At 46.9% G+C, this 24,528-nt stretch overlaps 2 protein-coding genes across 3 annotated transcripts in view; one reads left to right on the top strand and one right to left on the bottom strand.

The window, feature by feature from the left end:
* The window catches only part of TIMP3 (TIMP metallopeptidase inhibitor 3), a 56,942-nt gene extending 37,533 nt beyond the window's left edge, over positions 1 to 19,409 (top strand). The window contains exons 2-5 of the mRNA XM_024732156.1: positions 6,470 to 6,552; positions 13,490 to 13,601; positions 14,303 to 14,424; positions 15,533 to 19,409. Coding sequence (XP_024587924.1) covers positions 6,470 to 6,552; positions 13,490 to 13,601; positions 14,303 to 14,424; positions 15,533 to 15,730 — 515 coding nt within the window. The 3' untranslated portion in view covers positions 15,731 to 19,409. The remainder of the gene's footprint in view (positions 1 to 6,469; positions 6,553 to 13,489; positions 13,602 to 14,302; positions 14,425 to 15,532) is intronic.
* SYN3 (synapsin III) overlaps positions 1 to 24,528 on the bottom strand; it is a 409,114-nt gene that overhangs the window by 274,011 nt on the left and 110,575 nt on the right. For both annotated transcript variants that reach the window (XM_024732154.1, XM_024732153.1), the window contains one exon: positions 21,301 to 21,390. In XM_024732154.1, coding sequence (XP_024587922.1) covers positions 21,301 to 21,390 — 90 coding nt within the window. The remainder of the gene's footprint in view (positions 1 to 21,300; positions 21,391 to 24,528) is intronic.

Raw genomic sequence — 24,528 nt, 5'->3', positions numbered from 1 at the left:
ACTTCATTCAGGTCCCATGTGCTGCATGCATGTTCATTTCAGTGTATCATGACCACTTCCATAGGGGTTTTCTTGATCTGACCTTTGAGCTTCTGAGTTTTTATAGAGGGGCTTTTGGGGTTTGGGGTGGTGATAACAAAATGGGCTGGCAACCAGAAAGATTCAGTTAGGGCAGGCCCCTCAGGCCTCTGCCCCCCACCCTTAATTCCTAAGGCCCCTTCCTCAAACATGGACATCATCAAAGTGTCATCAAAGTGCCCAGAGAGGCAGCAGATAACTGAGGAGGAGCTCGAAAAGGCCCTGGAGGTGGATACTAAAGATCTCAGCAAATGAGGAAATGCTGAATCGCAAGAATCTTTTGGGTCCCTGGTTGTCTTCCTCTGATTAGTGCATTTGAGAATCTAAAAGTACTCACCATCAGCAACACGGCAGTATATTATCTGTTTAGCTTCAGGGTTACAAAGTGCCTTTTTACATGTGTACTGTCTCATCTAATTAATCATTCTGATTAACCTCAGACTCATAGCGTTGTGAGAAACCTCATGGATCATCAGGTTTTGTGGTTTCTAAGTTGTTTTCCTTCCACAAAAACCTTGCTGGGGAGCACAGGATGCTAAACAGATGATACTCTGTTACACACTGCTAATAGTGATTACTTGTGGATTCCTACTACTAATCAGAGGACGTGTGTGAGTGATTGGAAAGGAAAGTGGGTAGTCAAGGAGATGTGGAGGTCAGTGGGGGATTATAAGGGGGCCCTGCCTCCTAGGGACAGTCCTCCTATCTGATGCTTAGTAGCGCTGACAGTGGGGGTGGGAAGGCGCAGAAAGATTATGAACTCTTGCAATCAGTACAAATCTCATGGAAGGGTTTTAAGGCAGTCTGCTTTCTTGGGGGGCACCAATTTTTTTTCCCTCTGGGATGCAAAACTGCCCTCAGGGTATCTGATCTTCTGTTCCATAGGCAGAAAATGAGGACAATAACAGCCACCTCATAGGGTTGCCATGAGGACAGAGTGAGATAACGTGTACACATTGCTTGGCACATCAGAGGGGTTCAATGCATGGTAGTTGTTACCAATGCGTTCTAGTTCCTCCCCTCTTCCCTAGACTTACTGATGTGATGCAATGAAAGGCAAGGAGCTGAGGGTGAATTAGTGGGTGAGCAGCTGGAGAAGCAAGAGAGCCTGGCTCTGCCCTTCTTGCAGAGGCTAAAATGCAGGCTGTCCACGATGTACAGGAAGTGAGAATTGCTTAGGTGGCTGAGCCAGGTGGGCTGGGGGATCTCCTTTGTTGTGAGTACGCTGGCCTCAGAAAGGAACTTTCCTTTGCCATCCTTTGAGGATGACAACTGGGAAATAAACATCAGGTGACCATTAGACAAGCTGGATTGCAGACATCCCTCCTTCCTGATTTCTCGAGTGCTTCCATGGGAGTGGGCATCATTTTAACACTCCCAGACCCCTCTCTTCCTTAAGTTCAGGCCTGAAAGACACGTGAGCCCAGGGTCTAGGCTTTTGTGCCCACCTAGGTCCTGCCGGCTGCCGTCAGAACAGTACCTTCTCTGGGGTTGACACTAACACTGATTTCTGCTTTTGGAGAAATTCATTCTGTCTACTGGCCAGGTGTACCTTAGTTATCCTCCCTGTTCTTCTAAAGACCATACCTTAAGCCAGCAGAATCATTCTACAGGGCCTTTGAGAGACAGGTGTGGGGCAATGTGTGTGTGTGGTTGGGGGAGAGGTAGTATCTCACCCACTAGATGGCTAAATCAACTCCTACATCATGGAGAGGATCTGTACTGCTCTTGACAGGATGCTAAGATGGGCAGAATCTGGAGTCTTCAGTACATTAATCCAGTTAAGGGATCCTTGCTCCCAAACCTAGCCGAACTCAGCCTTCCAGCCCACTGGTAGGAAAGTCCAACAATCAGTTTGGAGTAGAAAGGTCTGGATTTGACTGAAGCTAGTTGGATGGGAGGTGGAAGGAGGGAGTGAGCAGCAGGGGCCAGCTCATGGGTGTTTTATCCCTCTTTGAGTATTCCGATGAACAGCAGATGTGCAATTTCAGGACACACCAGTAAGCTGCACTGGAAGCAGAATCCTGTTGCCATCAAAATTGGTTTTTGTTCAAAACTTATGCTGCTTGTGGTCTACATTACCATGGATGGGTGGGGGCAGGCAGCACACAATTATTTCTGGAAGGGATGTGCCTTGTTTTTGCAAGCTCTTATTATTCCTCCCCCAATAAAAAAAAATTATTGAAAGGAAGGAAAGATAATTCTATAGATCTATACATTTGTACCTGGATCCTAAGGTGTATGATGTATTTAAGAGGGCCCCACATACATTTATATATCTATGTGCCAATAATATAAGTATACATAGCCTCGTCAGTTTCTTCTTACATGCTTTTAAATTAAAATATTTCTTTTGACCTCCACACTCAGAAGCCCAGGAGCATAAAAGGCTCCAAGACTGAGATTCAGGCTACACCTCACCCCCACTTCTCTGACTGGTGCTAGCCATGAACTTTTAAACTTTGCCTTCCCGCTAGACTGTACGAGGTGGGAAATGGGACTTCTATGTCTTGTCGTCACCTCCAGCAGTACCCAACCCATTTTCCCAGACGCCAACCCAGTTCACGCCCACGTAGGTTTACCTGCTGGAGGACACTAGGGAGACAGCGTGGGCGCCGCTCCACAGCATGGAGGAGAATAAAGAAAACCTGTGTCCAGCTAAGCCCGTCTGTAAAGTGGGCTTCCAGCCACATCAAGATGGTGGGAACGGCCAGACGTGCTGCCAGCTCCAAGTTTGGAACCGTTTTCTGTTGTTGCTGAACCGTGACCTCCCTGCACCTCCCCTGTTCACTCTGGTCCCTGGGCCAGCGAACGCCTTGGGGGCACCCTGATTGCCAAACAGGAAAGTAAAAAATAGCACACATTTGAATTGCAGAGGAAAAACTGAAGCAAATAAAGACATATTAATTCACAGACCAAATAGGCGGATTTGGGGTTGGCCAGCGATTTTACTTTGGAAGGACTTTGCGAATCTATGTGGGAGAGCAGAATGTTATTTAATTTTAGTTCAGTTTAATGCAGTTTTGTTTTTGTAAGGAGAACACTGGTGTGGCCTCTGCACTGGGTCACCTCTCCTTCAATCTTTCTGGACCATGACCATGGGATCTTGTTTGGTACTGGCAAGTCACTCTTGGGCTACTGTGGATGATGAGATGGGACAGGTACCTATGATGGCGTGGGTGCTCCAGGCCTAAATAACACCTTGTAAGTTTGTTTTGACAAGTTAATGTGTGCTCCCCCACCTCTCCCTGAAATTTTACAAGACCAAAGTATTTTGATCAGCTTACCTTTCTCCTCATCCTAAGCAGAACCCCCAGGTTTTAGCTTATAGTGCATGTTAGAAGCCTAAAGATACTCTGGATGGACACATAACAGAAGTCACGGTAGTGGTGGTAATGCTAATAACAGTGACAGCAAACACATAGGGTTTGGGATGGGCCACACACTGTCCTCAGTTTTTGTGCTACTTAACCCTCACAGCAACTTTATGAGATACTGTCATAGATTAGGAAACAAGGCACAGAGGGGCTTAGTAACTTTCCTAAGGTCACACAGCACCAGCGCTGGGATTCAAACCCAGGCAGTCAGGCTCCAGGGACCTGGCTCTTCAATGCTATGTCATGTTGCTGCTCTACTAGTAATAAGTATATCACTTATAAGCCACGTGATGGGCACTGGGCCAAGACAATCAGAGATATTTAGGAGGAAGGAGCTCTGGGGACACAGGGGTTTGCCTGAGGCTGCATGGTAATGGTGGAACTCAAACTCAAATGTGGCTTCCTGATTACAAAAACTTACTCTCTTTTCCCTGAACTATTCTCAGATGAAAAGGTTCCAAGCTCAGACCATTTCGGGGTAAGGAAAGAACTGACTCACTGTGCATGCAGAAGCTTCCAGAAGTACCCAGCTTTATAGGACAGGTCTGCTTATGACATGTTATGTCTAAATGAAGTCAAGCCATTTTTGAGCCAGGAAAGGGTAGACGTTGCTATTTAAAGGAATCCCTTTTGCTTTTTTTCCTCCCAAGGCAAAGACTCACTCCTTCTTTTACCTTCTGTATTAATGAAGAAGCAGAAGATGGAGCCAAATCAATTCAGGAAGAATCAATAGGAAAGTCCTGGCAGACATGCCTTCTGCCCAACAGTTAAGCTGTTACAACCTGCCTGTGGGAGTTAATGTAGAGGAAATAGTCCCTGGGGCCTCTGGGAGGATGGCTCCCTGCCAAGGATGCTGTTTCAAAGTCAGACACAGAGGTGGGGGCAGAATCTTTAGGGAACTTGGCCTGGGATCTTGCCAAGCTCTCGTTTTTACAGCAGACTTGGAAACAGCCACTTGCCTCTTCCCAAATTGAGCTGCCTCTGCTGAATTGCTAACTTTGCCACCGGGCTCCGTGTTTTGCCATCCCTGGCAAGTAAGGTTTGGAGGGGCCATTGATTCATCTGGATCCTGACTTCAAGTCTGACTGGGAGAATAGGCTCCAAGCTCATCTGGCAAGAAACAGGATAGGATTCAGCTGGGGTAGGGGAGTTGGTTCCTAGTAAGGAAATTTTTAAGAGATTAGAGACAAGGAATTGAGAAACATGGTGGGACAACCAAAACGGGGAAGGATAATGAAGCTAGGGGTGTGTGTGTGTGTGTGTGTGTGTGTGTGTGTGTGTGTGTGTGTGTGTGTGTGTGTGTGTGTGTGTAAAGGGTAATCTGTTTAACAAGCATTTATTGAGCACCTGCTCTTTTTTGGGCTAAGTGCAACGTGAGGTAAGAAAGAGTGATAAGATCCTAGAGCTGGAAGAGTTCAATTTGTGATTCAAACACGGCTGCTATAAATGCAAAATCCACTCCATTCTGGTCAAAGTCCTAGCATGAGAGCATCCAGCCCCCTTTGATGGAGACACTTTCTGCCCCCATGACAGCACCACCTCAATCCCCCTGACTTTGTTGCTAGTTCTTGTTATTAGATGACTTGTTCTTTGGCTGAGCCAATGAACGCAACTTCTTTGCAGTTTCTGAGTTCTGTCTTCAAGATCTGTCCACTTGCTGGTTTGACAAATATTTGAAGATAGCTTCTTCACATACAATAGAAAAAGAAGCCTCTTATAATCTCCAAGTCAATCCCTCTCTTCTCTGTATTCTTACTGCATGTAGTAAATGCCTTTCTTCCAGCCTTTGTCACACTGGGTCTAATTATTTTTGTATACATAGTCGACTAATATCTACTGAGCAACTCCCTTCTACCAGATGTTGTAGTAAGAAATTTCATAAGGTTTTTTGCTTAATCCTCATTCCAATTCCCTGACATAGGTAGTACATCCTCTTTACAGATAAGAAAATTGAGGCTCAAAATGAGGAAATGGTTTCACTTCTCTGTCAGTTTCCTCATCTGTGTAATGTGGATGCTAATACTGACCTTGTAAGGCAGTTGTGAGGAGTAAATAAGTAAAATGTACTCTTGCATATAGTAGGTGTGCGATAAATGGGAGCTATTTTTTCCAGTAACAATCCTTCCATGGGTCAGCCCGTCCCGTTTTTATCAATAATGATGAAAATAATGATGATATTAATAACATTAATATACACTCTGTCCAAGACATAGTGCTGAGAGTTTTCCACACGCATTATCTTGCCCAATCCCTTCAATTCAGGTAACTGGTAATATTATTATCCTGTTCTGTAGAAGGGGAAATTGGAGGCCAGAAACAAAGTTACTTGCCCACAGTCATAACAGCCACAAAGAACAGGGCTGGGATTGGAAGAGTCTGGTTGGCTCCTAAGCCTCTGCTCCCAACTGCTTCTTCCTCTACCACATCCTTATTGAGCTGCTCTCTACTGCATCCCTTGCCATCTAAGTGCTGGGGACCAATGGCCCCATCAGAGTGCCAACTGGGGCATGGAGGTCAAACTGGGGTACATCACAACCCTGTGGGTGTATTAGGATGCATGCAAAGGAAGAGTCCCAAATGAGGTAGATCTCAGAAAGCGGTCCTGGTAGAAAGAGAATAGGTCTGGGAGACCATGGGATTGTCAGAGGTGCAATGGAATGAGGGCAGGAGGCTCTAACAGGAGAAGTAGATTTTGGATTATGGTGAAACCACAGAGTCACTCCTCCAGGGGTGAGTACAGCCTTAGAAATTTCCAGACTGCAACTATGAGTGTTTAGGGAAATTAACTCCAAAGATGTCTGTCTTCTCTTTCTCTTCCACTCCTCCCTGCCCACCCCCATCCCAGTGTCTCTTACCTGAATGCTAGCTCTTATAAACACAATTCTAGTTGCTTCAGAATTACAAAGAAAACAATTCCAGACATACTGGGAGCTGGATTCCCACCCTGAGATGTGGTCCCTAAAGTGGTTCACGCCTCCCTAACTTCCCTGTCTCTGTCTTGCCTTCTTCTACAGTGATCCGGGCCAAGGTGGTGGGGAAGAAGCTGGTGAAGGAGGGGCCCTTTGGCACACTGGTCTACACCATCAAGCAGATGAAGGTGAGTGACAGCAGCCTGATCCCAGGATTCAGGAGAGTTTGGGGTTTTTTTGTCAGTCTTGGCCAATGGAGGCAAGTGGGGTTGGACTTAGGGTTTGCTCAGTGTCTGAGCCCCAGCCCTAGCCCCTCCACCTGGCTGGAGAGGGCATAGATGAGGCAGCAGAAAGGGACAGGTGGTGGTGCTGGTGCTGGCTGCTTCATCCCAGAGCCAGGGCCAGTGGAGTCCCTCAGAGGCAGCTGTTAAGAAGCTGCGCTCTGGAACCAGACAGCAGAAAGCCCTGTTACCTAGTAACTATGAGACACTGGCCAAGTCACTGCCCCTCTCTGGACCTCAGTCTTCCCATCTGTAAAATGGGGGGAGGGATGTTGACTAGATCGTCTCTACAGGCTCTTCCGAGGTCTGACGTTTTAGGATTCAACAATGCCTACTGGTTTTATGCAGTCACTGAGGTTACAACTTAGGTTTAACCTCTCAAAACTTTACATTAAACTTGTGCTGATCACAGGAACCTCAAGCCAAAGTAGGAACTTCACCCTCTCTCCCTATTTTCCCGGCTTTAATTGTCTTCTTGCATCCCAGTAGTTAGCATCGTTTACAAAGCACGTTCATATAACTGAGCATATTTGTGAGGATGTTAACATTATGAAGCACATTCAGGAAGTATATGCCCTAAGAAAAAGCACATCAGATTCAAAACCTAGGGAGCCTGCCTCCTAGTCTCAGCTCCATTCCTTCACTTGGCTCACTTGCCTTAGAATTGTCCCTTTTCCTGGGCTCAGTTTTGCCATATGTCAACAGTGTGAGGCTGGGCTGGATACCCCTAAGAGCCCTCCTGGCAGGCATTTCAGGATTCTAAGTGCCCTGGGACACGGGCTGTGTTACTTCTAAGCAGGAGCTGGTTTGGGTGCCTCAGCACAGAGGACTGGGGCTCAACCCTGAACAGCTTGGCAGCTGGTCCATCGCTCCACCTTTGTAAGCACCTCCCTACATGCAGCACTCTTTGCCAGGAGCTGTGGAGGCCACAAGGAAGATGCGGTTCCTATGTTTAGGAACTATAGTCAGGTGGGAGAGAAGACGCATGTGCAGGACTAATCAGGAGTCTGAGATGGGGTGTGCCCAGGTCCCAGGGGACTGCTACCCCTTGTACTCAGTGCTCACATTTGCGTTCCCAGCAATTAGGGTGGGACCGGCAGGCAACAGGGACTTGGTAAATGCTTGTCCATCTAATGAGGGGATGAGTGTGAGACGCACTGGCCTGAAACTCCCGAGGAGACAATTTATGGGTAGAATTGAGAGGGGGAGTGACACAGCCCCTGGGTTGTAACCAACCATCTCAGAGGCAGACCTCCAGGCCTCATAATTCCTGCATCCTGAGGCCTGAGGTTAGATGTACCGAGTTTGTGGAACCTGTTGCTTTGGATTCAATTTTGGAAACATCCACAGCATTCTGGTTATGTAATGTCCAGAGTCAGCCCTGGCCAGCTGCCCTTGGCTGCCCAAGCTTGGTCATGGGACCAGCTTATGTCTTCAGATGGCCATGGGGAGGGAAGAGTGGGTGGAGAGGGGACCAACAAGAGCAATAACAACCCAAAAAACCCACTGTGCAACCCCTGGCAGCTGGCAAGCAAATGCAAAAGCAGATTAGACAAAAGCAGAGGTTCAGGAGATGCATTCCCTGCCTGCTCTGGAATAATCCTTCACATTGTGAGATGCACTATGGTCAGCAGAGAGCTGGGAGGGGAAGAGGCTGGGAGCAGTGTTTCCTAAGTTTGCCTAGCTTCTCTCCTTCCTTCAAGGCCTGGATACCAGGGTGACCAGAGGCCCTTGCTGTGGGCAGAATGTCCCATTCCCCCTCACTGGGAACAGCCTCTGAGCAGTGTTTAGAGGCCAAATAACATTTGCTCAACCATCCACTTCAGAGGACACACACCCACTCCCAAGATGCTGGTCTTTTGTTGTCCATTCACCATCTTTCACCCAGGTCCATGGATCAGAGTGCTGGACATTAGAAAATAAAATCCCTTGATTTACTTGTGACAGAGGCTCAAAGGGAAATGAGTTGTCCAGAATCACACATTTAATTAAAGCTAGATCTGGTTCCCAAGCTGAGGTGTCAGGGTTCCTTCCCAATCCTGTGTGCTCTTTACAGTGACTCCCAAAATCTCCCTACCATCTTTCTTTGATCATCAACCACTATCTAGTACGTTTTATTAACTCTGCCCTGCTACCAGCCCAATATTAGATAACATATAGAACTGGTCATTGCCCTTCTATCCAGACAGGCCCCTGGATTCTGCTGGTCTCCAGGTACCAGTCTGCTAATCCAAGAAGGTGCGAGACATAGGAGCAGGAGTAGGCCATTCAGTCACCCTCCCTCCCTCCCTCATGTCCTTTCTTCTCTCCCTCCTCCCCACGCTCTCAGTGCTTCTGTGCTTTGCACTGTGATTTTTTGAGCTGAGGATGGAAAGATAGTTTTTTTTTTTTTTTTTTGGTACGCGGGCCTCTCACTATTGTGGCCTCTCCTGCTGTGGAGCACAGGCTCCGGACGCACAGGCTCAGCAGCCATGGCTCACGGGCCCAGCCGCTCCGCGGCATGTGGGATCCTCCCGGACTGGGGCACGAACCGGTGTCCCCTGCATCAGCAGGCGGACTCTCAACCACTGCGCCACCAGGGAAGCCCCAAAGATAATTGTTATAATGATGGGGGAACAATTCTCACAACAACCCTGTGAAATAGATACACATTATCCTTTATTTTACAGGTGATATTTGGAAAGGCTAAACAACCATCAAGATTGTATAGTCAGAAAGTAGTAAACTAGAGCGAAATTAGCGTTTTTGCCTACAGGGAGATTACAGAGCAGTGGAGCAGCAGGCTGATTCATCATTCCCACCCACTTTGGGGGCTCCCCCCACCCCATTTGTATCTAGTTCCCCTAGGGAACAAAAGGAGGTTAACTTGGGTTTGTGGATTTGTCATCCAGCAGTGTAGCTCTTGACTTGCAAAGGGTGTATGGAAAAATATCTTTGTAGGAGGGAAGGGGAAGAGGCCAGAGAGGGGAGCCTGCAGGAGTTTTGGCACTGGTCCCTGGGCGCTTTGTTCTAGCGGATTAGAGTCTACCCCAGAGAGTCAGCTGGGGAAAGCAAGGACTCCCTTAGAGCAGGACTAAAGCAACGGGGAAAACGTGAGAATTTGAGCTGCTCTGTCTGACCTCTCTTCCCTCTCAGAGTTCCCACCCCCTCCCCCCAAAACTTCTCACCAGATGAAAGGCAGGCAGACCCTCTCCCATATGCTAATTCCAGGGCCTCTGGTCCTCCTCTCAGGCATCTCTTGAGTGTGCAGTGACCCACAGGTGTGTTTGGGGGCAGGGGAAGGGTGTTAGAATGTTGAGGGAGCTTATTGCAAACCCAAACATGGAGATTCACTGGGGCTGAGGTGCTGGGCTGTGGTACAAAGGTGGAAGTTTCCAGAATTGGATGTTCTAATCTTTGGGGATCTTATCTCTTATCAGGACCATGAGAAAGCATCTGCTTTGCCTGTAGCTATAGTTTATGCCATGGAGACATGCTCTCAGGCTGGCTGCAGGGGACAGCACGTGGGGGACATTATGTCCCAGCTGGTCTTGGGAAAGGCCCATGGGGAGGCCCGCTGGTCATGTGCTGTGCATGTCCTGAGTCTGGGCAGGACAGATCTGCTGGACAATCGGAATGCTTGGCCCCCAGTGACTTCCTTCCTTCAAGGCTTTGTCTAATCAAATGATTAATAGCAGGGTCTCGCCTTTGAAGCTCCAGCTGGAAGCCTCTCTGACCGCCCCAGCCCGTGGGGAACTGTTCTCCCCCTCCAAACGCCTGCGACTCTGTCCTCACGTGCTCTGCCACCCCAGCTAGACAGCCCATTCTGTGAGAGAAAAATCCATGCACTTGGCACCTCAGTCAGGTTATCTAATGTCTCTGAAACTCGGCTGCTTACAAGAATCAGCTGTGAGTTTAAATGAGTTTATGATATAAAGCAGTATCCAGCACAGTGCTGTAGGCATGCCAGAAATATCTGACACAGTGGTGACAGTTCATGCTGCAAGTATAAAGACCAGACATTCCATAAGAAATAGGGAAAACTCCCCAAACTCAGAAATTTCTTTCCCACGTTATTTGTCCCTTCACCCCAAGGGAAGTTAACTTCTTAGAACTTCATGTAGATACTATCACAAAGCGAAGCCAAGCCCAGAGGCTTATAGAGTCCAATGTGGTGTATATACAATATTGCAATTAAATATTACAATGGAATATTATTCAGCCTTAAAAAATGAAATCCTGTCATTTATGACAACAAAGATGAACCTGGAGGACATTATGCTAAGTATAAGCCAGACACAGAAAGAAAAATAATGCATGATCTCACATATTTGTGAAATCTAAAAAAGTCGAATTCTTAGAAGCAGAGAGCAGAATGGTGGTTACCAGGGTCTAGGAGGTGGGGGAAATGCAGAGGTGTTGGTGAAAGGGTACAAATTTTCAGTACTGCAGGATGCGTAAGTTCTGGGGAGCTAGTGGACAGCATGGGGACTATGGTTACCAACACTGTACTACATACTAGAAAGTTGTTAAGAGAGTAGATGTTGTGTTCTCACACATAAAAAGGTAACTATATGAGGTGATGGATGTGTTAACTAGCTTCATTGTGGTAATCACAATGTATACATATATCAAAACCTCCCCTTACACTGATAGACTTTTTATCTGTCAGTCATACCTCAGTAAAGCTGGGGGGAAAAAGAGCAACCTGTCTACATCTGAAACCTGCTTTAACTACTTGCACTTAAGTGATGAGGCTGGGCAAGACATGTAGGAAGAAGAGGACCAAATCCTACCCTCTGCTTGTTACGAACTTTAGTATAACTGGCTTTAAACTAATTTTTACTAAAGGTATGCCAAGTGCTATTCTAAGGCATTTAATTCTCAAAAACACTATATGAAGTAATTGCTTTGCCCCAATTTACAGATGAAGAAAGTGAGGCCCAAAGATGGTACATAACTTTCCAAGAGGCAAATAAGTGGCAGAGACAAGATGCAGACTCTGGCTGTCTGTCCACAGAACCCGAGTTTACCATTAATCTTCCACTGCATCAGCTGGATTAGATTAACACCCTTTCCAATTCTGAGATTCTCAGATTCTCTGATTTCAGGACATTATAAACCTGTTATAACCCTCCTAAGTTTGTCAAACCAATTCTCGGTCTCTATGACTACAAACCTAATAATACTGTAGGATCAATATTTAGATCAAGCTGGATTATCATAAAGAAAAGACAACAAAATGAGTAAAACCTGCCTTTACCATACATTTACCATATTGTTATTTTCAGAATTGACCCTGAAAGGCAGCTCTGTATTTGTCAGACTCAGTCATTTATACTGTGTTAAGATTTTGGCTCCACATGCAAGTGCTAGAAACCATGTTAAAATAAAGGGTTCTTCAGTTCAAAAATAGCAGAGATGCCAAGCTGATTTCAACAAGTTGAGTTCTTACTGGGCAGGGGCTTGATTCTTACCCATAAAGCAGAAAAGAGATACAGGGGACAGACCAACATGGAATAAACTGAGGCTCCAACAGGCTGGCCTGAAAGACCTAGAGAGAGTACTGAGTTGGAACACTTGCCAAAAAGTCAAGGGTCATCCACACCAAAGTGAGAAGTTGTTGGGCCTGGGAGTGAGTGCAGGGGACGTTCTCCCGAGGCCACACTTGATGGCATGCACACAGCAGCATGCTTAAGCATGGTTCCTGTTAAATCCAGAGAGGCACCATCCATCACTGAGGAAGTGGGGGGTAGGATGTGACACGCCCGTGCTCCCCGAGAGCACAGCTCAAAACTGAGAGGACAGCACTTCTCGCTGCTCTTGGCTGCATTTCCTCGTTCATCTGGAGAGCCTCCCGGGAAAAGAGGGTTAAGAAGGGAGGCCAGGTAAATTAAAAGCACCTGCACCGATGGTTGCACACAATTAGAACAGCACTCCCCTTAAAAAGGCAGAGGCTCCCAAACCCTGTCGGTCCAAGAGACCCTTTGTGATGGCAGAGGGCTTCATGGACCACCTACCCCCGCCAGCCAGTCGCCACTTAAAAGAAGATGGGGAGAAAGAAAAACAGCCCATTAGACTGAATGGGAGGCACTTAGATGAGACACCAATGAGGTGATGTCTGGCTTTTCATTACCATTAGTAAATTACTTATGCATGCCAGGAACTAAAATAGAGACGTTGTCTTATTGGAAACCCTTGGGATAAGCCTAGAGACCACCAGCCAACCAGGGCCTGTGTACTCTGAGAACTGGGGGATAATGGGATTGGGCAACACCTCGGTGCCCCCTCCCACCTCCACCAGCTCACATGGTTAGCAGTTGTCTCAACAGATCCGGGCCCGCATAATGCTCATCGACTTGACCTGGAATAACCAAGTGGGTTCAGCCTTTGTTACATTCACACCAGTGGCTCTGAGCGCATGCTGACAGAGGAGGCACAATAGCTATAAATGGCATCTGCCTGCATCAGAGGCCCTTAGCCATGAACTTGTGAGGCTGCATTGGGAGATAGCATAGGATAATGGTTAAGAGCAGATTCCCCTGCTTGGATGCCTACCTCTGCTATTCGCCAACCGTGTGGCCTTAGACAAGCCACTTAATCTGCCTAGGCCTCAGGCTCCTCATCTGTAAAATGGAATGGGAGGTGTGATTGGATGGATGGGAAGGTTTCTCAGGGAAGGCACCACCCATGGCTCAGACAAGTGAGGAGCAGGTGGCCTCGTCTCTGAAGTGAAGACCCTGGGGTAGGTAGGTCAGTGACCGGCTACACGGTGGCCTATTAGGGGAATCCGATCCCACAGCCCAAATGACAGCATGTGTTCTGAGCCCTGGTCCCCCTCTCACGATATTCCTTCTGCCCACAGATGTACCGAGGCTTCACCAAGATGCCCCACGTGCAGTACATCCACACAGAAGCTTCCGAAAGTCTCTGTGGCCTTAAGCTAGAGGTCAACAAGTACCAGTACCTGCTGACAGGTAACGGCCAAATCCAGCATCTAGGCCAGGGTTTGGCCAAGGTCCACTGTTCCTTCACTTTAGAGGATGGAGAAGGAATGGTAGACCCAGCAGTGTTCTCAGGACGTTGGCGATGAGCCCACTGACTTATAAGGAATATCTAGTGTTGAGTCCATCTTGCTTGACCAGTGGTGGGAGCTTGAAGTTCCTACAGTGAGGCTGGATTTTAGTCTCCGCTCCACCACTGACTCTGGGGAGGAAACCTAGTTTTGCCTGGTTTTGCAATTTCTCAGCTTTACTGTAAATAAAAAGAAATTGCTAGTACCTATTGCTCTCCACATCTTAGGACAACCTATTAGGTCTGTCTTTGAAACTTATCCACCTTTAGGCAGTCAACGTAGAAAGGAAAAAACAAAAGCAAGATCAAAAAGCCATTGACATGGGAAGAGAATAGTTGGTCTCTGGCCCCAGCTCCAGTGCTTACTGGGTTTGGGACCTTCTGCAAATCGCTTAACCTCTCTGAACTTAATTTTCTGCATTTGGAAAATGGGAATACAACTCATCCTAAAAGGTGTTGGGGAGGATGAAATAAAACCATGGGACTGAAGAGTACGTAGCACAGTTCCTGGCCTAAGGGGGTTACTCAGTAGGTATGAATTCTTCCTCTTCTGGCTGGGTTCTGGACAAAATAACCCCCGCTTGTTGTCCCTCTCCTCCTCTAGGCCGTGTCTATGATGGCAAGATGTACACAGGACTGTGTAACTTCGTGGAGAGGTGGGACCAGCTCACCCTTTCCCAGCGCAAGGGGTTGAACTATCGCTATCATCTGGGTTGTAATTGCAAGGTAAGCCCCAGGGAGAGCAGGCAGGGGAGGTGCTGGCTCGCAGCCCCAGAAACATCAGCTCCTACAGTACTGGGCACTGGGCCGTGAGGCTGGGAAGGGTGTGCATGTCAGGCCTGAGTAGAGGGGCAGGTCCGAGAAGGAGTGGTGAGGAATGTTGTACCAGGCTGAGCAGTGAGGAAGGCGAGGAAAGAATGCCTTTCTGCTGTAATATGTGCTGCCCACTTGGCAGCTGCCGGGGCATGAGGACTCTTCAGCATCCTTGACCCCTCCCATGGCTCAAGGTTGTGGCAGGTACAGGATCCTTACGTTGGCAGGTCCTGCCCAGCAGCCCCAAGTGGGTTCACCTAGGCAGCTGACTCACTGGTGGCCCCCGCCCCAGGTGGGCAAGCTGGCGCAGGACTGCTGATACCATTTGCTGCAGAGGGTCACTCTTCAACCTGGCCCAACTCCTTGACGCAAGCACAGGGTCAGGGCACACAGCCTTGCTGCTGAGGGAGGCAGTTAGGCCATTCTCTCAGTTAATTCTCACAACAACTCTGCAAAATGGGACAATAGTGATTATGACTAGTACAGTTTTAATTGTCCCCATTTTGCAGAGGAGGAAACAGAGGCCTAGAGAGCTTAAGTAGCTAGCCCTAAGTCACACAGCTCACTAAGTCTGATTTCTAGCCTAGGGCAGCTGGACTCTACAGTGTATGCTTTAATCTTTCTAATTTCTCAATTCCCTAACGACAGCTGAGAGCTCCCGCCTTTGCCTGTTACCATTTGAGAGGGAAAGCACTCCCAAATGTCTAATTCTACCACTTTCTGGCTGTGTGACCTGGGGCAAGTTACTTAACCTCTCTGAGGCTCTATTCTTTGTAAAAGGGAGATAAATCTGTTATGAGAATTAAAGAGAATAATATAGAAGCACTTAGCAGAATGTCTGGTACACAGTAGGTGCTCAATAAGTATTGGTGAGTGTTATTTATATTATTTTCACTAAGGGAGTGATGTGGCTGGGCTCCACCTGCAGTGGTCCCAAGTTCTGAATCCAGTCTCAGGCAAGCATCAGGCCTAGGTCCACCACAGCAGGCTCCACCAACCTTTGGTTGTTATCTCACTGCAGATCAAATCCTGCTACTACCTGCCTTGCTTTGTGACCTCCAAGAACGAGTGTCTCTGGACCGACATGCTCTCCAATTTTGGCTACCCTGGCTACCAGTCCAAACACTATGCCTGCATCCGGCAGAAGGGTGGCTACTGCAGCTGGTACCGAGGATGGGCCCCCCCGGACAAAAGCATCATCAATGCCACAGACCCCTGAGTGCCAGACCCTGCCCCACCTCACTTCCCTCCCTTCCCACTGAGCTTCCCTTGGACACTAACTCTTCCCAGATGATGACAATGAAATTAGTGCCTGTTTTCTTGCAAATTTAGCACTTCGAACACTTAAAGGAAAATCTATGCTGTCATATGGAGTTTATTTGGAACCATCCTCCTGGCCCACCCTTCCCTTTCTTTTTGGTTTTGACATCACCCATTTCCACCTGGAAATTTTTGGTGCCATGCCGGAAAGAATGAGGAATGTATATTCTTCTTTGTGATGATATAATCTATATTTTTTTAGGAAAACAAAAATTGAAAAACTACCCAATTTGGGCATTGTAATACCTACCCCTCTTTCTTCTTCTCCATCTCACCATCTCCCAGACCCTCCTCCCTTTGCCCTTCTCTTCCCCCTTCCCCAGTACATAAAGGACACAGACAAGGAAGCTGCTGAAAAGCCAACTGTTTCAAATCAGTCAAGGGCAGCAAGCAGATAGACTCAAGGTACGCAGAAGATCTTATACACCAAGGAGATGCTACTGCATGTCCCCACCAGACTATGTCTGTCTGCGTCTGCACGTGAGAGTGAGGGAGGGGAGGAAGAAACTGCAAGAGGGTCTGGATGATGCAGCACACACACAATTCCCCAGCCCAACGATGCTTGGGTTGACCAGATGTTTCTGAGTCTGGAGCAAGCAGCCAGGCCAGAATAACAGAACTTTCTTAGTTGGTGAAGACTTAAACATCTGCCTGAGGTCAGGAGGCAATTTGCCTGCCTTGGACAAAAGCTCAGGTGAAAGACTGAGATGAATGTCTTTCCTCTCCCCGCCTCCCACAAGATTTCCTCCTGGAAAACTCTTTAGTAGATTTGGCCAGGAGCTTGCCTTTATGTAAATTGGAGAGATACAAACACAGTACACTATCCACAGATATAGGACCAGTAGATATGGGTAGAGAATACTATTTCCAAAGTAGCATTTATCTCACCTAGGGGGATGTGTTTGCATACACATTTGCATATACCCACATGGGGACATAAGCTAATTTTTTACAGGACACAGAATTCTGTTCAATGCTGTTAAATACACCAATAGTTTAATCTCTTCTATTTTGTTGTTGTTGCTTGTTTAAAGAAAATCATGACATTCCAAGTTGACCTTTTTTTATTTCATTTTAATTAAAATTTGAAATTCTGAGCACCCTCAGCATCCCTCTAATTGGGGTCATCTGACTTCTGTCCCTCTCCTTTTCTCCTGCTTCATGTTTGGGGCCTTCGTTTAACTGCCTTACTGGCTTGGCTCAGATGGGAGATGAGAGTGAATGTGGGTCAGGGGCCTGGGCACAGGAAGGAAAGCTGCAGTGCCCTGCCTTGGCTAGATGGCCACCTTTCCTGGGTTTGGGGACAACTTGTTCCTCTTCCTCCAGCTTACTGGTGGGTGAATGCCACCTCCTGAGGTCCTCAGCTCATAAAGTTAAAATTGGTGGTCATTGGGAAAGCCTTACTCTGCAATCAGCTGTAGGGTTTTTGTTGTGTTTTTTGAAGTAAAACTATAATATAAGTTCTCTGATTAAATAAAATTATTTTAAGTTTTAGTGTTGGAAGTGAGACGCCAGGAGTAGGTGATAATGTATATTTTACAGAATTGGGGATGGTAGGATTGCTACATTTAACATGATTGCTCTGTCTCTTTTTTCAGATTATGGGTATTTATCCTGTATTAGTATTTGTATCTTCAGTTCATTCCACTTTAGGAAACAGAGCTGCCAACTGAAACAGGAGAAAAAAAAAAAGAAGCAGACAATACATTGTAATGTCTCGCACACAAATGCAAATGCCCAGGCAAGGTGTTTGGCAGGACCCCAGTGCAGGAAGGCAGTACAGGCATCCGGTTTCCTTGGGATTGATTTCATTACTGGGGTGGGGGGCAGGCGGGGGGGTTGCTTTGCTCTCTCAATGGGGCAACGTGAGCAGGAGAAGCTGAGGTCAGCAGGCCAGTGGTTTTATGGGGTGAGCCCCAGACTTGGTGTTTTAAGATTTTCTTTATTTGGACCTCAAAGTCCTATAAGGTGGAACCCCTAACCCAACCTGCACAAGTGCCCTCCCACAATTGGGCATTAGTGTGACCTCCATGAGGCATCTGGCTATTCTTGGTCCCTGGTGGGGTCATCTCCACTCACACAAGGAGGGGCTTGAGGTGAGGCCTGAGCATGAGTCACCTGAAGTCTCCCTCTGAAAAGTTGGTGGAACCACAGTCCCATCTGCCAGGCCCTGGCAAGGAAAACAGCAGGTCCTGAGCAAAGAAGGGTCCTTTGCAGAGTGATGTCAGAGGGCGGGTTTTGAGCTTTCTATAAGCTATAGCTTTGTTTATTTCAGCTGTTCACTTACTGTATAATTTAAAGTCATTTATGTAGCTGAGACACTTCTGTATTTCATTCATATCGTGAACGTTTTATTTTGCTAAATCTTATGTCATGTGTAGGCTGTAATATGTGTACATTGTGTTTAAGAGGAAAAAGAAAAAAAAACAAAACCCACACGCCGCCATTTTCCTGAATCAAATTCTACAGTGGAACGGAGGGTAAATACTTCTACTGCGCAGGCAGCTAGACTGGCGAATTGGGGAAACTAGAAGGAACTAGCACTAGAGACTCCTCCAGACTCCTCCCTATCGGCATCCTAGTGGCTTTCTGGACTAGGAGGGAGGGGAGAAAAAATAGCAAGTACATTCACATCCTTGCTCTGAGGCACCTGGCCCTGGGCAGTCTGCTGGTCATGCCCATTCCCTTCTCCCTCTAGTCCGTTTGTCCACCCCATTGGGAAGCCACGATTTCTCCTAAAAATCCAGGGCTGTGGGACCTGTGATTCCAAGCTCTCTTGGCCTCCTCTGGCCATCTCTTCTGTCTCCCTATCCAGAAGCACCACACCCAGGCTCTCACCTTTCAGGCCAGTGCTCCATCTGGCCAGGGTAGATAATACTGGGAGACTCCTGTGCTTTAGCCTTACCCAGCCCCAGACCCTACATCATGGCAATCAAGCTACAGCCCATGAGCACCATTTTTCATACCATGGTTCTTGAGCAATTAAAAAAACAAATGACTTATTGGAACAGCTGTCTCATAGGAACTGTGGTCCCCAGGAGACAATACCCTCCCCTGCCTCTGCCCTTCATCATATGCTCAATGATCAACAATATGGATTAACCAAAAATGACACCCAAGTGTTTGGCTCCTGGCTGCCAAAGTAAAAATATCACTAAAATAGTTTTACACAAGAAAAACACTTAAATTCTGACAGCAAAAGCAAAACAAAATGGGGGAGTGTTGGGGAGACAAATATCAACAGCTTCCAAATTGGCTCTTGGGAGACACGAGGAGGGCTCATGCTCCAAGGGGAGGGGCTTCGTAAATTCTCCCATGACCCCCACCTTCCTCCTTAGCCGGTCTGCTGTCCTGAGACCCAGAAGTGATGGAGAGAAACCAACCAGAGAAAACCCTGTCTGGAAGGAATGTATTTGTTGCTAAATTTTGTAGCACTGTTTACAGTTTTCCTCCATGTTATTTATGAATTTTATATGCCGTGAATGTATATTGTCTTGTAATGTTGCATAATGTTCACTTTTTATAGTGTGTCCTTTATTCTAAACAGTAAAGTGGTTTTATTTCTATCACACACCTGATAGAGTCTCTTGTCTCCTTGTGTCCTGACTGCCATTGTGGGTTATAGGGATCACAGAGGGCCTTGGAAGCCAGGTCCTGCCTGCTTTGGCTCCTGGTTTGTGCCCACTCCCCTCCCTCCACTCACTTCTACAGCGTGGACCCCCCCTGCCCCAGTCAGGTGCATTTTCAGGAGCAGCATCCTAGCTTTCCTCCTGGCTGCTAATCCAGCCCTGACCTTGCTCCCTGATTCTATGGCCAGGGTTCTCCCTAGTTCTATGGAATCTGGATCAATATCAAATTGCCTATTAGTGGTACAGGTATTCCCAGACTGGGGCCCTGACTTGGCCTTCCCTGGTGGGAAGAATCTTCCTAAGAATCTCAGCCTGGTGGAAGTGGGAGGGGGAGGCTCAAACAGCAGTCCTTGATGCCAAATGCCTGCCTGAAATTCCGAGTAGGGCTTGGCCTAGTTGGGAATGCCAGGAACTCACTACAGCCAGCCAACGCCTCCCAGAACTTACAGCTGGGCCTGTCACCCTCAATGGGCTGGGCTGGCTGCAGACCCCTCACCCAACTTTCATCCCATTGTTGACAGTGTTCCAGGGTATGGCTTTGCCCCTATTTTAAAGCTACTCTAATTTGAGCACCTATCATATGCCAAGCACAGCACCCTATACACATGATCACATTAAATCTCAACAACCCAATGAGGTAGTTCCACTGTCATCCATGGTTTTTGGCTGAGGAAGCTGAGGCTCACAGAGACCCAAGATCTAGTAAGTAGGCAGAACTGGGATTCAAACTCAGGCTGGTTTGAGGATAAACCCTGAATTTTCTCCACGGTGTGCTCATTTAGTTGGAATATGCTGGGTTGCACATGCCCTTCTTATTCCAACCAGCACATCCTGGATTCTATGACTCCTCTCACTGCATCAGATATAACGGAAAGATAATCAATGAGAAATATTTCTGCCTGGTTAGACTGTCCCCTACCTCGAGACACCTATCAGTGTCTCCAAACAGGATTGTCAAGCTCAGCAGCCTAAGTTTGGGATTCTACAAGCACAGCATCATCCTCAGCTGAGATTACTGAATACCCTATTAACTCTCTTGTTCCCCAAGACTCACATTCCTTGCAAGGCATGCATGGGGCCACGGCCCTGCATTCCTTTGACCAGTTTAACAAGACCACCAACCATGAAAGCAGGCATGTCACGGGCTATTTCCAGCTGCCCAGAACTCTTGATCCAACTTCTTCCGGCCGCAGGATGAAGAACTCTCCACCTCATCCCAAAAGATGTTCACCTTTCCCACCATCCAAATGGCAGGCTATCCCACATATTCCAAATGGTAGGCTATCCCACATATTCCAAATGGTAGGCTATCCCACATACTCTGAATTCTCTGGGAAGCTCCAACCACTTCCCAGAGACAACCTTGAGCATATTCAAAAGTTGGAATGCGAAGAGGATGCACAAGGAAACTGCCCTTTGACGATCAATGCAAACAGAATATTACTGCTTTTATTAAAATAAGAGTTGAAACCAGGTCCTGCACAGGGCTCAAGGGTTCAAGGTAACATCCAACCTTTGAAACATCTTTCACCTTTATTATCAACCTTTGGTTCCAATATGCCAGCTCAAGTTGTCCCCTGATTTGCTGAAAATTCCCAATGTCCCAAGGAATGCTGTCCATCTTTGTCATTTGCTCTACTGCCTGAAATTTTACCTGGAGACCTGACCCTTCTCCTAGGAAAGCCAGGTATTCCTATAGGATGTCACAGCTCTTCCTTAGAGCCTAGGTGGTCAGGGAGCAGCCCCTGAGCCCATCTCCTCCATTCAAATGGACTAAGTACATGGACAACTATGTTTATGCCATATCACAAAAATAAGCAGAGTAAAAAAGGGCACTCACCATTGGCTTATGGTTGGGGAAAAACGTTTGCTCCACAAGCGGGAACTTCTCAGGACCCAGGGAATGGAAGATCTTAATGAGTTGAGAGAACTAGGGAAGAATATGAGAGAACATTGGTCAACCGTTGTTACCCAGTATGTACCAACCCCTTCATTCCCGCCAGGTCCACTAAGTTCTGCTCAATCACATTTCACAAGCATTTACTACACTCTTAGCATTTCACACAAGCACAAGCTGCTGACCTTCATGCCATGTTCCCTGCCTGCAATGCCCTTCGTTTTTGAGAGGTATTTGTGTAGTAGTTTATGGTGTAGACTCTGGGTTCAAATCCTCTACCACTTACTAGCTGTGTAACCCTGAAACTCATTTCAGATTTCTGAGCTTCAGTTTCCTCATCTGTAAATGGAGAAAACAAGAGATCCAACCTGACAGGATTGTTGTAAGGATTAAATATACAGTGTATTAAAAGCAAGCCCTGCTCCATAGGTATACCTGAATGTTGGCTATGTTAGTAGTAAGCATTTTCTCTGCTTTTAAAAACCCCACTCATTTCCAACAGCACAAGCTGCATCCCTTCCACACTGTGCTCCCCCTGCTTCAGTACTTCCTAGTTTTGCTATGGAGATAGTTACTGTCTCCAGAGCTAGTGGATAAGCTCCTGAAAAGCAGACCTCAGACTTATAGTCTCCTCTGTCACCCACCCTACTCAGCACCCTGGGAGCTCATTCTGTGCCCAGCACTGTGCCTTAATATTGGGGCAACACACTGAACACGTAGACCAGGCCTGGAGGAAAGACCGCCTGTGGGCAGATGGTTGGGATAATAATGTCTTGCTGGAGGGAAGCGAGGGGGTTATGGGACCTGGAAGAGGGACAGAGTGGGGGTGAGGATGACTCCCTGGAGCAGATGACATAAGAGAAGGAAGAGGGCATTCCAGGTGTGCAGTGAAACAACTGTGTGCTGGAGACACTCAGTGGCTGCCATGGCTGTGGCCTTGGGTGCAAGGCACAGTGAGAGAGGAGGCTGGAGAGTGATCCATCACAGACCACCAGGAGCCTTAGAGGCCAGACAAAGAGCTGGGAATTCACCCAGAAGGCAAAGGGGAGCTGCTGGTGAACAAAAGCAGGGAAGAGAAAGGTAGACGCTGATCACAAAGAAGAAATATGCTGCAATGTGTGGCCTAACGTGGATGCCCAATGGCTAGAAGAGGAGCTAAGTCTTGTGCCAAACTTACTTTGGGGTAACTCAATACTAAGAGCTCACAAAGAAAGAACAGGTAACTTAGGAACTTTCGGCATCAGGCCAGGATTGGTCTGTAGATTCTTGGGCTGTAATCTGCAGCTGTGGTGCAACACGGTGTCAGTTTAGTGGGCTCGAGGGACCTCAGAAATATGGAAAATGATGGGAGGGTCCTTCATTCTACAGATAAGGAAACTTAAGTCCAGAGAAGGAGAGTAATTCCATAATCAAGCAGGAGTTTTGGATATGCCCAGCTTCACTACCTCCTACTGGCTGCATGAGCCTCAGTTTCCTCATCCGTAAAATGGAGATATTAGAAATACCTACTATCAGGGTGGTTCAAGGATTAAATATAATATGCATGTAAAGGGCTCAGAGTGCAGTTAGTGCTAATAAATGGTAGTTGCTACCATGACCATGACTATGTTGGAAAACAAGGAAGGTGAACCAATACTACCTAGGACCTTTCTGGGATGTTGCAGGCCTAAAAGCTTGGTTAGGGAAGAATGAGAAGGAGACCAAAGCCTTGGTAACAGTGGTTAAAGACTATCTATATCTATTAAAACAATGCATGTATGCATTCAATAAATACTGAGTGCCAGCTCTGCAGAGACCTCGTTCCTAATACTAGGGACAATAATAGTTGTTACCATTTTTTGAGTATGTACTTAATGCCACCCACCATTCTAAGTACTTTACATGTATTAACTCATAACCCTACCAGGAGGGCCCTATTTTTATCATCCTTTTACAAATATGGAAAATAAACTCAGACAGATCAAGCAAGTTGCACAACGCTAATCGGCTCGCAAGTGGAGGAGCCTGGACCTAGGCAGTCTGGCTCCAGAGCCCACGCTCTCAACCACTGCCCTACCACCAGGAGACCACGCCGAGAGACAAGAAGAGATGAGACGGCTAAGAGCTTCATAGAGCACATCCTACATACCCCCCAACCTCTACATTTCCTCTTCCCCTTCTCTGCTTTGTTTTCCCCTTGACACTTATGTCATATTAAATATTTGGTATGTCTATTAACATACTTCATGTGCCCCTGCTCACTACAATGTAACATCTGGGGATTTTGGTCTGATTTGCTCACTGCCATGTTCCTAGAACTTAGTACAGTCCCTGGAACATAGTAGGTGCTCTGTTTGTTGCATGAATAGATTATTTCAAGTAGGGGAGCTGGATAATACAGATGAATGAATAAACATATCATTCTAGGTGGAGATAAGTATTTGGGGAAAAAATAAAGCAGGGTAAGAAATTTGAGAGTATTTGGGGAGTGATGGGGTGATATTTTAGGAAAAGTCTCTCTTACAGGTAACATTTGGATGGAAAGGCATATCAAATGAATGAATATGAAACTAATGAATAAAAGTAGGAGAGGAATCGAGCATTAGGGACTGAAGAGAGATGACTTCAAGTTTGGGTTTCACCCCTCCCTGGCTCCATGACCCTGGGGAGTTCCTTAACAGCCCTAAAGCTGATCTTCCTCCTCTGTAAAATAGAGTAAGGATGCTCAATTCACATGATAGCAATAGCGTGAGCACCAGGCAGCACAGATTTCTAGTATATAGTAAGTGCTCAATAAACAGTGCTGACCTTTAAACAAAAATGATGACATGCTCAAATATTAATAAGAGCAGTAGGGTACCCCCTCTTACCACTAATATTATTATAACATAACACTGTATCATAATATGCTATATAATATCATTAGGTAATAACTACAAGAAGGAGTTTGGGATCTAAGTTGTTTATTCAGTTGCTTTAAAAAGACTCCTTTTAGGGCTTCCCTGGTGGCACAGTGGTTGAGAGTCCGCCTGCCGATGCAGGGGACACAGGTTCGTGTCCCAGTCCAGGAAGATCCCACATACCTTGGAGCGGCTAGACCCATGAGCCATGGCCGCTGAGCCTGCGCATCCGGAGCCTGTGCTCCGCAACGGGAGAGGCCACAACAGTGAGAGGCCCGCATACCGCAAAAAA

The sequence above is a fragment of the Neophocaena asiaeorientalis genome, unplaced genomic scaffold (genome assembly GCF_003031525.2).
Source record: "Neophocaena asiaeorientalis asiaeorientalis breed wild unplaced genomic scaffold, Neophocaena_asiaeorientalis_V1.1 scaffold418, whole genome shotgun sequence".
In the NCBI taxonomy this organism is placed as follows: Eukaryota; Metazoa; Chordata; class Mammalia; order Artiodactyla; family Phocoenidae; genus Neophocaena; species Neophocaena asiaeorientalis.
This window is presented reverse-complemented; position numbering and strand designations above follow the sequence as displayed.